General features: G+C 31.8%; 1 protein-coding gene across 1 annotated transcript; it reads right to left on the bottom strand.

The window, feature by feature from the left end:
- Positions 1-209: 209 nt before the first annotated feature.
- LOC121766813 lies at positions 210-2,504 on the bottom strand. The gene is made up of 5 exons (XM_042163052.1): positions 2,216-2,504; positions 1,940-2,148; positions 1,542-1,829; positions 1,278-1,483; positions 210-351 (listed from the first exon to the last, which is right to left on the bottom strand). Exons 1-5 carry the CDS (start codon positions 2,502-2,504, stop codon positions 210-212), a joined length of 1,134 nt encoding a protein of 377 aa, XP_042018986.1.
- Positions 2,505-18,358: the final 15,854 nt, after the last annotated feature.

Genomic DNA, 18,358 nt, shown 5'->3' with positions numbered 1-18,358 from the left:
ATCGCTTCTAGCCAGAATGGTGAATCTGGGCCAGACAGAGCTTCTGCTAGTGATTTTGGCTCATCATCCAGCATAAAAGTAATAAAGTCGGGACCAAAGGTCTTTGCAACTCTAGCTCTTTTGCTACGTCTTGGTTCTTCATTCTCAGGACTTGGCTTCGTCCTCTCAAGAGAATGAGAACTAGTAGCTTCATCTACCATTCTTTCACTTTAACGGTCCTCTTGCTTCTTGCAAGGATAAACATTATCAAAGAATATAGCATTCCATGATTCCATGGTCATTCCTTCAGCTATGTGAGGCACAACTGACTTATGGACCAAGAAACGATAGGCGTAGCTATTGAGTGCATAACTAATAAAGATACAATCGACAGTTTTGGGGCCAATTGCAACTTGTTTTGGAAGAGGCACTTCCACCTTCGCTAAACATCCCCATACTTTGAGGTATGAATACGATGGTTTCTTTCCTTTCCACAACTCGTAAGGAGTCACATCCCTACCTTTAAGTAGAATTTTATTCAAGATATAATTTGCTGTTAACACAGCATCCCCCCACATGTTCTGGGGTAACCCTGAATTAATCAAAAGAGCATTCATCATCTCTTTCAATGTTCGATTTTTGCGTTCAGCAACGCCATTTGACTGGGGAGAATAAGGAGCCGTAGTTTGGTGAATTATACCACTCGCATGACATAATCCTGCAAACGGGGCTACATATTCGCCACCTCTATCACTTCGAACACACTTAATTTGACAACTAAGTTGATTTTCGGCTTCATTTTTGAAGTCTTTAAACGCTTCAATTGCCTCATCTTTACCTTTTAACAGATAAAGGTAACAATACCTTGTGCAATCATCAATAAATGCGATAAAATATTTTTTACCACCTCTAGTTTGCACAACTTTCAAATCGCATACATCAGTATGGATCAACTCTAGAGGTTTGGTGCTCCGTTCTACCGAGTGAAACGGCAGCTTAGTCATTTTATCTTCAACACATACCTCACATCTTTCAGGTGAGTTGAATATGTTAACTTTTAGTAAATCGAGATTCACTAATCTTTTTATAGCATTTAAATTTACATGTCCTAATCAACAATGCCACAAATCGGAGCACTCAAGCAAGTAAGAAGAAGATGCATCATTTCATTACTTGATAATTTCGGAGTGCGGCGCAAAACCGTTACATTTAGTTTGAACAGACCACTAGAAAGATAACATTTTCCAAGGAAAGTACCAAACTTAGTCAATACAAACTTGTCAGACATAAAAACTAACTTGAAACCATGTCTAACAAGTAGGCTACCCGAAACTAGGTTCTTCCGGATGTCTGGGACATATAGCACATCCTTCAGTTTCAGCTCATGACCTGACGTCATCTTGAGCTTCACTTCTCCCAAGCCGATAGCTTCGGATGAGTTTTGGTTGCCCATGTGAAGTCTTTTTCCCTTCGACTTGTTTGTATGTTGAAAACTGATTTCGATCTGAGCAGACATGTACAGTCGCTCCAGTGTCGATAAACCAAGACTTTGGGTTATCTACATGGTTCACTTCAGAGACCACGGCCGCCAAGTCATCCTCATCGAAGTTCTTCTCGCCCAGGTTCAAGTCTTTCTTGGCTTTCTTTTTCTTGGGTTTTCGGCAGTCCTTCGCCATATGACCCGATCTGTCACAGTTATAGCAGTTTCCTTCAAACTTTCTGGCAACTGCCTTCCCTTTCCCTTTATCTTTCTCATTTGGGCGGGGACGTTTTGAGAATCTTCCTCGCTCTATCAGATTTGCCTTTGAGTCTTCCGAGCTTCCCGGCTTCTGATGATAACGCCTATTATCCTATTCGACACGAAGACGAACAATTAGGTCTTCAGGCTTCATCTCCTTTCGTTTGTGCTTTAGATAATTTTTAAATATGTCCAGCGCGGCGGAAGTTTCTCAATCATTGCCGCAATAATGAACTGATCTGGTAAGACCATTCCTTCAGCGTGGACATCATGTATTATGATTTGCAGCTCTTTGGCTTGCGCCACCACTGGACGAGAGTCCACCATCTTGTAGTCTAAAAATTTTGCAACTACATACTTTTTTGTACCGGCGTCCTCGACGCGGTACTTCTTGTCAAGAGCCTCCCATAATTCTTTTGAGGTCTTAGTCCCTGCGAAGATAGAATAAAGACTATCCTCTAAGCAGTTCAGGACGTAATTTTTACACAAGAAATCGACTTGATGCCAAACACCTAACGTAGACATTCCGGACATGGAAGTCTGTCTCTTCCTCAGATACGACTGGCGCATCTTCCGTGAGGAAGTTGGCAACACCTAACGTAGTTAGGTAGAATAACATCTTTTGTTGCCAACGTTTAAATTCAGAGCCCTTAAATTTCTCTGGCTTATCGGCCTGAGGCATCACCCTCGAGGTCGAAACAGGTGTCAACACCAATGTTTTGGCAGTAGAAAAAGTAGATCCATTTTGTTGGTGTTCGTTTACTCCAGCTCCATGGTTTCCGTTCATCGTAACTTCGGTCGACATCACCTAGAGTACGACTAATTTGTCTTGCGACTGTTGGATAAAATTGGGAAAATTCCCGAGCCGTTTACAGGCAGTACTCTAACTATTACAACCGAAGAGCAATACAAATACAAGTGAAATGGAAATTACAACAAAAATAGAAAATAACCGTACTAACTATAAGTCGAGTCGAGGAAAGCCCTCTTTCCGCAAGACAAATTACACCCCGGCTAGTACTCACGGATTGGCGTAGTGTCCCCAAAGATAAAACGACTTCGTCCTAGTGAGTAGAAGCACCTCAAACTCACTAGGCACTGGCGAACTTTTGGAGTTTCGAGAAAATGAGGAGACGATGCTCCTAAAGTGGCTATATGTGAATGAGAGAATTAGTTTAGAGAATGAAAGGAGAGCTTGTGATGTTGATCTGTTTTTTTGAATGAATTCTCCTTTCAACCTCCTCACATATTTATAGGCTTAGGAAAGGATGAAGTGGTGATCATTTTGAAATATTCTTCTAACAAGTAGCTTCCAAATTGATCACCAACTTGATCCTTGAGTGATCATTTTGGATTTTACTTCTTTCAAGTGGTTTCCAATTTGATCACCAACTTGATCCTTGAATGATCATTTTGAATTTTACTTCTTTCAAGTAGTTTCCAATTTGATCACTCCAAATTGATCACTCCAACATATTTCATTTAAAACTTCTAATTCAACTAATATTCTCTATTGTAAAATAATTTTTTATTGATTGTATTTCAAAAAAAAAATTTCTTTTCTCAGTCTTTTGCAAAAAAATTTAATTCTCTTTAATATACTAGTATTTAATTTTTTCTTTTTTTCGAATGGATTCATGACTTCTAATGTACTTTTTATCTTCTTCTTTTTTATAAAATATGTGAAATTTAACATTGTTAGAAATATTTTATACTATTTCATGATTTTTATTTTTACATTTTTCTTATCTTGAATATTATTTTAGTCAATTTAGTATTAAATGAGACATCGTCTTAATATCTCTTGCATTAAACTTTTTCTCTTATCTCTTATTATCTCTACACAATTTTGCCTTCTCTCTTTTGTTTTTAGATCGTCCAATTACATTTGAGTGATTTCCCTTTTCTATTTTTGGATTCTTTGTAAAATATTTTAAGTGTCTTTCCTTTCCCATTTATTCCAATTTTTTCATCTTTTTCTGTTTTTAGTACATTTTAATTTTTATACCTTTTCTATTTTTTAAAACATTTGGAACTGTATTAAATATAGAAATATATGATTTTTTTTAAATTATAACACGCCGTGTAAAAATAATAACACTATTAGTTATCTTATATACAACAAATTGTTTTTAACGATAAAATAATGACATAAATGTGATTTGAGAAAACATACTATATAAAGAGAAGATAAAAGGCCAGTCGGATTTTACAACATGAATTCACTAATAATATATCACACTTCAAACGAAAATCATGGATTTGCCACTGCATGGACTGAGGGGATATTAAAATTCATATCCTTCATACATGACACTCCTTGTGGTCAAAGTGAGCACAAGAAGTATTTGTTGTTATTACAAGGATCGAAAATATAAAGACAATTGAAATGTAAGAAAGATAACAATAACAACATGACTAGTCATGCTTCGAGTGACCTATTCCCGGGCTACGTCCGGGAGTGGTTGGTCGAAAGGTATCAGCGTAACCTTCATCGTCAACGGTAACTCTACTATCTCTCTCAGATGGGCTTTGCACACTCTCATTGCCCCTCCCTTCAGCCACCAAAACTCGTGCTTGGCTGCCAAGAACTTGGTTCGATAGGAGAACAATGAGGAACATTGCCACCAAAAAACAAGAAGGGCTAGTTTTGGTTGCCATGGCTAGAAGAGAAAGGATGAGAAGCTAGCTAACGTTTGAATTTGTGTGTGAAGATAACTTCATGAAGATGGGGTATTTATAGTGAAAAAAGTTGAAGAGTGCATGTGATGGAGATTCCTTTGTATAATTCAATTTGCAAAAAATTATTAAAGAATTAAGCTTACACCCCTAGCATGCTCTCGGCCTAAAATAGTATTTTTATTTAATCTTTTTTTTCTAAATAGAACTCACGAGTTTCGAATCTTAAATCACTTCGTATTTTCCTAATTTGTTATCGTTCTAGTATTTAACGAGAAGAGAAAAGGTTATATAATTTAATTAACACGGTACCAGATATTTAGAAAACTCAAATAAATCGCAAAATTATCTAAAATTCGAAAGTATTTTATTTTAGGCTTAAAATGATCTATAATTATCTCAATATTTGAAAAATAAATTGAAAATTTATCTAAAATTTAAAAGGGGTTCTTTTTTAGGCTCGTGATTATCTCAATATTTGAATATGTATTTCTTTCTCAATGTTTTCCACATGAGATAGGAAGAAAAAGAAAAAGAAAACACAGAAAAGAAAAAGTGGTGAACAACAATAAATTTGTCATGCCAAAAATAAAAATGTAGATAGTAGGCTTGCCTCCACATTTATTGTGAAACAATAGAAAAACATGACACAATCAATTAGACTTCTCTTTGTGCATGCAACAAAAATAACCCACTCATCTCTGTCTTCTGTATGTTGGCTACCAAAACTAATTATCATCCTATTGATAAATGACACAGTGATGTCCAATCTTAATTTTGTACAAATTCTTACAAGACACGCACCTATGCAAGTTCAAATACATTCATTAGAAAAAAATTATTCCTATGTTTTTAGTGAGAGAATCACGTGTACGTCAATAAGTTTTACATTGATTTGATGATACATTATTATTAAATTCTATCTCTTTATTCTGATCTTTTTCATACCTCTTACTCTTTTATTGAAATGCGAATCAACAGTCAATATTGCTAAAATTGTCAAAAAGTATTTTCAAAAATGTCAAAATTATCTTATAATATTATTATCAACCTAAGTACTCAAAATAAACGCCCACTTAAGATAATAATTCCGTCAAAATTTAACAATCAACTGAGTTTTGGCTAGATTAATGAGTAAATTATCATCCTAATTATGGCTGAGCAAAAAAACCGGAAACCGAATATCCGAACCGAACCGAACCAAACCGAAATTTTGAAATTCGGTTCGGTTATTTCGGTTTTTCGGTTCGGTTCGGTTTTGAAAATACAAAAATTTCGGTTTTTCGGTTCGGTTCGGTTCGGGCGAAGAAAAAAACCAAAAAACCGAATAACCGAATTATATATATATTATATTAATTTAATATATTATATTATATATAATATATAGTATATTATTTTAATAAATTCTACTATATTATATATATTATATGTATTATTAATTTTATATTATATATAAATATTCTATTAGTATATATAAAATAAAATAAATTACACACATATATATTAATATTATATTTTTTTTCGGGTTTTTCGGTTTTTCGGTTTTGTTCGGGTTTTTTCGATTTTTTAAGTTCGGTTTTCGGTTTTTCGGTTTCGGTTTTTTGGTTTTTCGGGTTCGGTTCGGTTTGGATTTTGAACTAAATTCGGTTTTTTCGGTTTTGGTTCGGTTTTGACAAAAAAACGAACCGAAACCCGAATGCACACCCCTAATCCTAATTAATCATATTAATGAGTTAATTATTATATTCTAATTAACAAATAAAAAATACTTCACTATTGAAAATAATTAATTAGGTTAAAAGCATTATTTAGAATTATATTTAACTTACTAATACAGTATAATCAAAATGAAATGCAACTGTCTGTATTGTGAATTAAAATACTACACTATTTGGAATTAAAACCATCTCCAACAGTACTGCAAAACCTAAGAGCATCCACAACCGTGCTCTTGCCAGCGGCACGGTTGTGGGCCCGACCCCACTTTTTCTGTCTGCTCTCTGGCAAGAGCACAACACCCACAGCTGTGCTCTTCCGCAAGGACGAGCACAATTAATTTAAAATTCAATTACACAAAAACATTTCCATAATACTAAAATTCATTAAAAAACCACAATAAATATTACAAATTACAAATAAAATAAAAAAGACATAATTAAAATTCTAAAAATTAAAAATTACATAATTAAAATCATAAAAATTAAAAATTACATAATTAAAATCATAAAAATTAAAAATTACATAATTAAAAAACTAAAAATTAAAAATTACATAATTAAACTCCTAGGGTATGAGAGAATGAAGATGAAAATGGATATGAGAGATTGAAGATGAAAATGGATATTAGAGAATGAAGATGAGAATTGTGTAGTTTGATGTGAATTTTTGGGAGTGAAATTGGGGGTATTTATAGATGAAAGTGTGTATTTTTGGAGTAAAAAAATGAAAAAAAAAATAAAAAGTGGAAAAAAACAGTTATAAACGGATATATTTTTTTTGGGAAGTGAATTTTTTTTATCGGTTTTTTAATTAAAAACTGATTTTTTAATTAAAAAAAATTAAACACAACGGCTATGTCGTTGACGAATCCCAGCGCGCCACGCCAGCTGCTCGCTGGCACGGCGCGAGCGCAGCGGTGGCGGGTAGCGTCCGTGCCAGCGGCGCGGACGGCCGTGGCGACGGACGCCACCGTTGTGGATGCTCTAAAATGCAGTAGAATAATACCTCCAACAGTACTACAAAACCAATCCCATTATAGGTTTTTGAAGAAAAAATACCTATTTTTAGATTTGCACTAAAAGTATACCAAAAACACTTTTCATAGTTTGAGTTATTGTATTTAAGTCTAAATCAATTTATATTTATCAAAATAGAAGAAGAGAAGGAAGATAAATTAAAATACAGAGATTTAAAAACTTACAGAGAATGTAGCGGCGTGAGGAAGAAGAAGAAGTGAAATAATAACCTAATCTAATTTTATTAATATTTAATTAGTTTTAAATAATAGGCTGGCCCAATATTATATTATTCAATATAATTGTAAAAAAAATCTATTATTTTGTTAAGAGCCGTTACTTTATATGTCAATACAGAATCAATTATACTATTAGATAGATTAATAACTTAATGTACATATAAATCAATGGAATCAATTATTTTATTAATTAATTAAATACTACACATTAATATTACTCAAACCAAATATGCTATCAAATATAACAAAAAATAGTTAAACATTAGTAATTAAAACGATACATAATATGGAAATTCTAAAAAGAGAAACATAAGCCAAATACATAAAATAAAAACGTAAGACTAATAATTAAAATTACAACAACTAATAAAAATTTAATCTAATAACTATGTTATACATTACTTATTTAATTCAATTTAAGATATTGACAAAGTGTCATGGGTTAGTATGTAATTTAGATAAAAATATATAGGTATGATTGAAAAGTATAAAAAGTTAGTGGAAGAGGAATATTCTTTTGGGTTTGAGTTTAGTGTAAATGGTTGGAACAAAATCAATATTTAGTGTGACATTTACACTAAAATGGATTTGAGTTTAGTGTAATGGTTGAAGATGCTCTAAAAGCCAACACTCTTAAATGTATATGATCAAAAACTTTTTTTTTGGAAAAATATAGATCACTTATTATAGACTTTGGTCTTAAATTTATAATTTCTTTCGTACGTAAAATTATAAGAGCTTCCAATAGTTAGGCCCTATAAAAGTAGAGCATCGCAATATGAAATGAAAAACAAGAAACTAGAGTCGTCTTTGAAACTCCAAATCAATCTTCTTACATTTCTCTTTTCGTATCATTTTTGCCGTCAACATATTGATTTACCTGTTGTATTTTTTTACAAAACTCGGCAGATAAGCATTTACATTATAAACATAAGAATTATTAATATACCAAGTCAATAAATAATTATTATGGATGTTTAAGATTAAGTGTCAAGACACGAGGAATCTTTTGAGCTTATATATATGAGTTTTAATTATCATGACTGTAATATATAGGGTTAATTGTTGATTATAAACATTTAGTTAAATAATATTATTTTTATCATCCTTGCAAAGCCTGAATCATAATTGGAAGTAGATTTTTAACAATATGAGCCAATAAAACCAATACTTTGGAAATTACTTTGTAACTTGAAAACTGTATTCATTTACTTTATGTTCTTTTAATTAATTGTTTTAGTTATAGAAATCAAGTCGTCAGCCTAGTGATCTTGATAGTCTTAGAAGTCTTATTGTATACGTCTATACGATACATGTATTGATCTTTGGTTATACTCCCTCCGTTCCAAATAAGTCGAGTCACTTCTTTTTTGCACTCGTTTTGGAAAAATCGTAATAAATAGTTAAAGTGGATATATATTAAAGTAAAAGCGAAAATAATATAGAGAAGAGTCTTATCTACATTATTCTCGCTTGTACTTTATTGTATATCCACTTTAACTATTGTTTACGATTTTTTCAAAACAAGTACAAAAAACAAGTGACTCAATTTAGTTGGGACAGAGGGAGTACTATAGTACTAGCACTTTTCACTTGCCAGGGACTAATTACGGTCCAATTCTGATATTGCAAGATGATCGAAGATATTAATTTAGATATTTTGAAGATATTAATTTAGATATTTTTATTTTTATCTAACTTTATTCTTTTAGGGGTTAGACTTGATATGTTTTGATCATATATTGCTTGAATTCATCTTGATATTGTCTATATTCTTTTATTTTGGTATTTTGACCATTCAATTGAGATTGTGTTGAAAAGAGACTTGAGATAGATCTGAAATACATAAGTGTTAATGTTGGGTTTGCAACTATTGAACACATCGAACCGCTGTGATTTTTTCTTGAGTTTTGAGGGTAGATTTTGCTCATATTTGACCAAGAAATTACATGATTACATCTTGTACTCTACCATATTAGCATTTTGACCGTTTTGCGTGAGATATGTAAGAAAATAATTTAAATAGATGAAAAAGGGATGAGAAAGTAGACCCCGGAACGTTTCTTCCCAACTGGAGGTCCCAGTGACTCACTGAGTGCACACCCAACGACTCGCTGAAATTTGTAACGGCTCTATATCAGCCCTAGCCATAAAAGGCCTAGAGCACATTTTTCAAGACATTCTCCATCCTCCATATTGTCATAATTTCATCCAAGAGCCAGATGAAGGCCATTGTGAAGACTTTGATCATCAAGATGGGAGATTCTCACCCTTCATTTCATCTATGAGATATTAGTATCTCTTATGTTTTCCATTGATTATATATGTAATATTATTCCAAACATGAGAAGCTAAACAATTTTTTAGACTTTGGGTGAAGACTACGTTGAACACATGTTTTATTAATTGATTTTAACTTTTTACTTAGCTTTTGTGGTTATATTGATTATCCTCGTGCTTTTATTCGTTCTATGATTAGCTACCATTTGAATTGTGATAGTTAAGCTATAATAATCAAGAGACAGATAGCTTTTCGTGGTTAAGGGGATAATCAAGACTTGATCATTTGCATTCGAGAGAATGGATATCGTAAGGGCTTGAGTTATAGGAGCTAAAGGAGTTAGATTCGAGGTAGTTAGACATCGATACTAATTTTAACGACAACCACCGTATATATAATTAGTTTATGTCACTTATATATCCTTGATTCACATTTCTCAATCGGTTTAATCTATATTTCAAATTGACCATACGAATCAATAGTAATTGCAACATGATGTGATATAAATATTGGCTTAGTTATGTTTATAAAAATAAGTGACGAGTTGTACGTAAAGTGTACATATGAATGTATTTGGATTTGACATGCGATGAACCTAACCTGGAATCAGGAGTATATACATTGTTATGGCATCGAAATGCACCGATATTGGCTTTTTTGGCTTTTTAGTTTTAGAAGATATTTTAGTACATTTATATTTCTATATTATTTATTATCTTTCTTTTTCCATTTTATTCTCTTTTTTATTATTTATTTAGGTTCTTCTTCATTTCTATCATTCTTCATTTATTCTCAATTTAGTTTAACAATAAATATCCAATTCACATCAAATTAAATAATTTTTTGTTTTGAAAATAAATTTAAAATAATAGATAATAATTTAAATTTTCTAAGTTTTCTTTATAGGAATATATTTCTGGACAAAATTGAAACCGATGTGTTTAAATAAATATTACTACTGTATAATAAGAAAACATTCCAAGACAAGCCTTGGAATATTTACACATCTTAAGAAAATTATCTAAGACCATCCTAAAGAATAATGTGATACTTATAAATAACGAAAAATTATATTTTTATATACTATCTTGTGAAAAAGCTCATGTACTATATATGTATATTTTTTATTAGTTTATTTTTGTTTTAAATGTAGGTATATGTAATTAGAGCTCTTATTCATGGAATACATGGAAAATGAAAGTAATTACTAACAAATTAAATGAATAATAAGAAAGTAAACAAAATGTGAAAAGAGAGAAATATAAGATAAAGACTAAAATGTCTCTTCAAACTAAAAAGTTAATAAAGAAAAAAAAATCTGAACATATTGATATGCTCTAATGGGAAAATTAGTAAAATAGGAGAGAAACTGAAAAAAAATGTGTGTTAGTGGAAAATTAGTCTCATCTCATAGAGAGAAAGAAGTTTCAAAATTGAAAAGTTTCTATATTTTAAAAACGGACTAAAAAAGAAAGAGTATTTTTATTTAAGAATAAGTGGAACAAGTATTTTTTAGCAAGTACCGAAAATGTGTAAATCATACTACTACGTCTATTATTTAAAAACCATATCTGTTATTCACTTTAAAGTTAATTTTTTTGAAAACGCATGAACACGAACCAGCTGTTAGAGGCAAATGAGGTTCATCGGCTTGCAACTTCCCATGCAACCCCAACCATTCGATTAAAGCAAGGACCACGCCTTATTTATTAAAAATAATAAACTCTTTTCTCAGTTTAAAAATTTTATGTTATTTCAGATACGCACAACATGGTGGAACTACTTTCCCTGATACTCTGCTGTGACAGAGGGGCTAACCAAAAATGTAAGTTGCATTCTTTTAACAAAATGAACGGCCGTCATTTGAATAAATAAAACAATACAGTATAGTTTTGTTATTTAATTAAATACAATCGAGAAACTCTTTTAATACTATTAGGTACCTACTTCAGCACATGCATTCATGAACTGAATATCACAGCGCCGCCACTTCCACAGCATCGGAGCTCTTTAGGATAGTAATTAGTTTAACAGCCTAGACTGCATAATTACGTGATTGTTAGATAGTCTAAATAAGACCAAGATATATAAGTTATATGGACTATTTGACTGTTTGGAAGATAGAATAAGGCCATCAAAGCCCATCTCGGCCTGCTGCGGCTCGGAGCGTATTAGTTTAAAAGGATGGATTATTTAACAGCCCAAAAGAGTGAGATATCGCATCCTTATTTTAAAGCTCATTTTAATTAATTATCTTGTGTTAAATTAACATGTCTACCAAATATGCACTTAGTTGTATAATTGATTATCATATTTCTCTATATAGGACTGTGATCAATACCAAACCACTCCTAAACCTTAAACGCCGAACAACATCATTATATGATAACCCGGAGTTCATTATAATGAACTAATAACAAACTTATAATGAACTTCAGATTTCTAAATTATGCATGATGATGTCATTGTTTTTAAATCTCAGAATTCCCTATAATGAACTACAAATAAAGTTGTAATGAACTTCGCGTCATTATATAATGATGTGTTTGCCATTTAGTGTTACTAGTTTGGTATATAATACGACCCTCTATATATAAATATGTGCAACAATAACTTTGTGTTCTGAATATAAATTTAAAACCCCATTATGGTAACTTGAATCCAAGACCTTTGTCTCACCCATTAACTATTCTATTTAGTCATCTAAGTTTCATATTGATGATGTGATGTTCACGTGACGTTTCATCTACTTTACTCCCTTTTCGGGCTAAACCTCCTCCGTAGGTTCATGATAATTAAGAGTTAAACTAACTTAATTGAAACCTCTTTCACACATATAAATTCACATACATATATGTGACCAAGGAGGTGTTGACAGAGATTCTCTGTCATGTTTCTATGGAGAAAAGAGAAAGGTAAAAAATAAAAATAATTACTACTAAAATGAAGGGCCATCCATGGTTTGAGAAAAGTGGCTTGGGTAAGACAAACCAAACTAAACAAGTTGTATTCATGCAATAGATCACATGTGTATGTCTGCTACAGATTTGCACATGAGATGAGCCCAACACAGCCGCCAATCGAAAATATTGCCACCTTTTTACTTCATATTTGTTGGCATCCATACATATACATTTGTTCAACTATATATTGTCTTTTGCAGTACTTGAAGATTCTTGTGTTTTTTTATTGGCATTTGATGCTCACGTGACTAGTTCTACTTTTATTTAAAAATATACTACAATGAAATTAGTAGGATGGCATTTGATCTTAAAAATGGTGAATATTATTTGTGAATATTATTACTTCATATTTGGAGGACGGATTGTTGGGCGATGTTATTTTTAGAATACCATAGCAATTGCAAGGTCACATTGTGAATTAACCTCTGTGTAGAAGCATGTTCCTAATTTGGTGTTCGCCAAGAATGGTGTTCCATTGAAGATTATCTATTCAAACACTTCTTCGAATTCCTTGTCTTCCATGTTTTCTATGCTTGTTTCCACTTAATGTTAAAGCTTTATTGTCACTCAAATGAACTAAGTCTTGGATAAAAGGACAGTCTTTCTCTATAGACATTATACATATATAGAGGAGCGGGATCATATTGCTCATATTTATGGGACAATAATATCCCTTGCATTTTAATTGTGACAGTCGTATGTCACGTGTCACATTCTCATGTGTCTCGCATGTATGGCTGAGATTATGATCTATATACTGCCTTGCCTAAGGGAGTGAGATCAATACATTGTTACATGCGAGATGCATGGAAAAGCAAGACACGTTGATGAAAATTATGAGGGTATTACGTACCATTCCTAAAAAATTTGATGATTTAAGGTTTTTGTATTTAGGTAACGACGATGGAGGCCCAAAGGACATAGTAGGAGAGGTTTTGAAAGAGAATGGTGAAGGCGACTATTTTAGCCATCAGAGTCTGACAATACTACAGTCACTCAAGGCGCTAACTATTGAAGCGATTATTGCCACAAAACAAGAAATAAAAAGAATAATTTGAATGTTAGGAACTTATATGCAATTTCACAAATGTAAGATAAATTTTTTTACATCATATGCAAAACAACATAATTTAGATAGTAAATTGAACTTTTCAAAAAAATTTAAAAACTTTAAAAAGGAAAGAAATTTGAGAGAAAACACTCAAATTAGGAACATAAATCAAGAGTAAGCCTTTTAAATTCTCTAACATTTTACGGTTGGAAAGAGGAAAACTAGACCATAACATGAAAAAAATGGAACCTCTTAATCAGTAGACAAAATAAATTTTCATTTAAGAATAACCTTTGTCCGTGGCGGAGCCACAAGGAACAAGGGTACAACCGTACAACTATACCTACATACAAATAATTCGTATAATGCAAAAATCTTTATTTTCTTTGCTTATTAAATCTTATGCAATTTTAGGTCCATAAAAATAAGGACACGTCCTTTTTTGTCTGTCTCGTAAAAATAGCTCATTTTCATTTATAGAAAATTCTCCCCAACCTGTTATAGATATACATCAATTTATTTACAACTTATACTAGGCCCATCATTAAACATTACTCCTATTCAACTATCCACTAACTCTATTTTAACTATTCTTATACTCTTCTTTCTTGCTAACTCCCCTCTGTTACTAAAAGGTACTCCCTTCGTCCCATAAATTTTGTCACACTTTGACCGGGCACGTAAGAAATGTAACGGAAAATAAGTTGAAAAAGTTAGTAGAATGTGAGTCCTACTTTTATATAGAGTATCAGTTTTATAATAAAATGTGAGTAAGAATGAATTAGTAAAATATAGTCTACTACCAAAAAGATAAAAAATGAAATGTGACAAATTGTGAGACGGACGAAAATGAAAAAATATGATAAACTTTCTAGGGATGGAGGGAGTATCTGCCAATGTCCTCAGTCATTGGTTCATCAATTTTAATGAGGTGGACATATCATTGAACCGCGTTTAAATAATCCGATTACGTGAGTGATCATACCCCATGATTTGAATTTTGATCAAAACCTTAAAACCTTATATTTACGTCTTTTCTATTAAGTAGAAACCAGATCATACTTGTGGGGGAGCAAACCATATTCCAAATCGAATAATGAGTAAGAGTTGCAAATATTTATATGGGCTACCCTAACTCCGTTAGTATAAAGCCTTTTAAAGAACAAAATCGTAAAGGCTTTTGTCCAAAACGGACAATATCTTATTATCAATCTTTACAAACGTGATTTTGATATGCTAAACTCAGGAATTACATCATATGGGAAGGCTGGCTTCAACATCATCATGTGCTAACATATGGTTGAGAATTAATTATGATATCATTAGCATTGCAAAGTGACAAAGACTGTACTAATGAACTACACTAATTAATTATATTTTACGAATTAACAATTATATAGCACAATCATAACTAAACAACTACCCAGAAGCTGCCATTAAAAACCAACTATAACAATATAGAATTGAGTGAGCGTACATGGCCTTCAGTGAGGATTGTAATAAAACAAGTTTGACTTACTTAATTCTATAAAGACAGCTAGAAAACAGAAATGTATAATTAAATTAAACTAAGAGAATATTCTTCAAAGAATCCCACTATTTTAGAGATTCCTCAGATTCGCCTATTTAATAGTAAGCAGTTAATATGTCATAATTCCAGTCAAACAGTCAAACATCCTGATATTTTTTAAAAAAAAATTGTGAGCATCTTAGATAGTTTACTATATTGTGTTTTGTACTTTAGTTGTCATTAAAAGAATGTTTGTTCATGCTTACCATTTACCAATTGTCTTAGCGACGAATATTGGTATATACATTTGTTTGAATGCATATATAATTCAAGTGATAAGCTATTATAATTAATCTCTTTAACATTATTAATATTGTTGTGGTCCCTGTTGGCTTCTCATGAATTTTATTAATCTCAATAATTAGTATGTTTTGGGAGGTATCAAGGAGGATGTTAAGTGACCTTTCTCAGATGATTTAGTTGGCTCTTCTGAAGCTAGCCATTATTCTCTATTAATTTATGAGTTGGTGTACACATCCGCACGGTGCGACTCTTTTTTGTTTACTTAATTTATAAATGTGTACTCCCTTCATTGTTCCAAGGAAGAAGATCCATTCCTTGAATAACACAAGTTTTTATATAATTATATTTTATGTATTAAGTGGTGAGAATAAAATAAAAATAATAAAAGTGTTTCTATTTTTAATAATAAATCATCTTAGTTTGGATAAATCAAAAAGAAAAGTGGATCATTTTCGATGGGATTGAGGGAGTATACAATAGTGACTAATCGTGAAATGACTGGAAAGTAATTACAAAATAATAAAAGGATAATTGATATAGCATATAAGTAATACTACATCCGTCCAAAAAAAATAGACAAAGTTGTAAATGACACGAGTTTTTATACATAAATATTGGTAAAGTAAGAGAGAGATCAATGAAAAATGTGGTAAAAGTAGTGTTAGTGGATTGTGGGGTCCACATTTACAATAATGTGTAAAGTTAGTATGGGTTTATAAAACTTTCTATTTTAGAATTAGTCTAATTTAGGTACCCAAAATGATAAAATTTGTCTATTTTTCATGAACAGAGAGAATAGTACTTTCTCAATCCATTAAAAATAATCTTATTTTTTCATTTTGGGTTGTCCACGTTCTTTGATATTCTTTTTCTCCTTTTTATCTTGCTTTCAATTTTTGAACTTTATTTTCTTCATGCAGATATTTTATGTGGTGTTAATACTTACAGTCCCACTTCACTACCCAAACAGTAATTCATCAAAAGCCAACATATAATAAGGCCGGCCTGCTGGTATTAAATACTTTAACTTCTTTAAAATAATTCCATTTCTATTAAAATCAGAGCCCACAGAGTGCACAAAAGAAGATCTTTTTATTTTATTAGTTCAGTCACTAACAAGCACTTTTGTAAAGATAGTATCTAGGAGATGTGACATTAATCTCAAATGTATTTATATTTATAAAAGCTACTTTATTCAATTCCTAGGTGTTAATATTACCTCAGGGTTGCAAGTATATTCAATTACAGTACGAAAAAACAAGTCATTATAGTAAATATGTAGAATTCGATCATTTAGACCAATTTTCCTATTAATTAGAGCTGCACTTCGATGCATTTGGAGTACATCACAGTTATTTTTTTATTGTGATTAGTAAAGTTTTAATAAAAAATTTAAAATATTAATTAAAATTGCTGAACCTTTAGTGAATTTAACTAGGGTGGATAGTGGATACCCTACATGATCCACACAACATTGGGACTCTTAAGACACACCCTGTATATATGTCCAAATTAAATCTGTATTATTAATGATAAATTAAATTTAGGATTTAATTCATTCTAGCGAGAGATTGATGAACACTAACCAAGTAATTAAAAATATATGGAGGCACCATAAATTTGGGATGCACATAATTTTTATGCCATATTTGAATAACGTGTTAAGAAAGAATAAAGTCCAACCAATTTTAATATCGAAAAAAGAAATCTCTTTAATATACAAAAGAATATCCTTATAAAACGTTTTCTAGTTTTCTATTCATTGTAGATTTAAGCAAAGAACTTAATATAGTTTAACAAAGTTAATAAATACCAACATTCAACTATATGTATCATGTATGGTTAAAAATTAAAACCATCAAAATAATTCACTGAAATGCATGAAGTTGCATTAAACAAAAACAACACTACTTTTGTATTACTAGACAAATTTAAATTACACCCTAAAACAATTACGTTATCTTATACTATTAATTTTTATCCAAATACAGGAAAATACATTAACCACGCAGTGGAAAGAACCATGCATAAATCTATACTTGAAACATTAATTTACATGTTGACAGTATCACACATGATCATGAATGCATATGAATGCATCCTTAAGTATAATTCTTTTAATTAATTTCCCATAGAATGGCCAACTCCGGGGCTGTGTCCCGGTGAGGTGGGCTGAAATCCATCCGGATTCCCGTCCTTCACTTCTTCCATGCTATGATCTTTCGTTCCAAATGAATGCCCGACCCCAGGGCTGTTTCCCGGGGTTGTTGGCTGAAAAGTCTCGGTATAAGATAGAGTTGATGCCACCGGAGGCCTCACTTCATGCTTTCCGGCACCTTTGTTTACGCCCTCATTGGCTTCTTTGAGTTGCCTTCCCTGTGTAGAGTGCATATGTAAGCAAGCTAAAATTGCAAGGGAGAAAATAAAAAGGTGTTTTTGCAGAATATTCGCCATTTTAGCTAGTGAAAATAATATTAATTGTTTGATATATGTGTAGAGAAGGAGATAGTTGTTGTTTTGCTTGAATGAGAATGTTAGTTGATCATCATCTAGTATTTATAACCCAAGAGAATTTGTTGGTTGAAATATCTAAACCATTGATATTGGTAATCATGGAAATCTTTCAATGTTATGCTATTATGGATGGTTGATATTCCTTCACCTTTTCTTGAGGTTTTCTTCTTCTATCAAATAAGTTGGCCATTTGTTTAATTAATTCCCTTTCATTACATCTCCATCAGTCCTTTTCAAGTCTTCCATTTAGTAGGGAGGATTTAAAATTGAGAAGCTGTACATGCAGAAAATCAATATGTGACCCCCACGTGCACGCAAATTAAAAAAAAATTAAAAGTAGCATAAATATTTTGTTTGACTGGAAGA

This window comes from Salvia splendens, chromosome 15 (genome assembly GCF_004379255.2).
Source record: "Salvia splendens isolate huo1 chromosome 15, SspV2, whole genome shotgun sequence".
NCBI lineage: Eukaryota > Viridiplantae > Streptophyta > Magnoliopsida > Lamiales > Lamiaceae > Salvia > Salvia splendens.
This window is presented reverse-complemented; position numbering and strand designations above follow the sequence as displayed.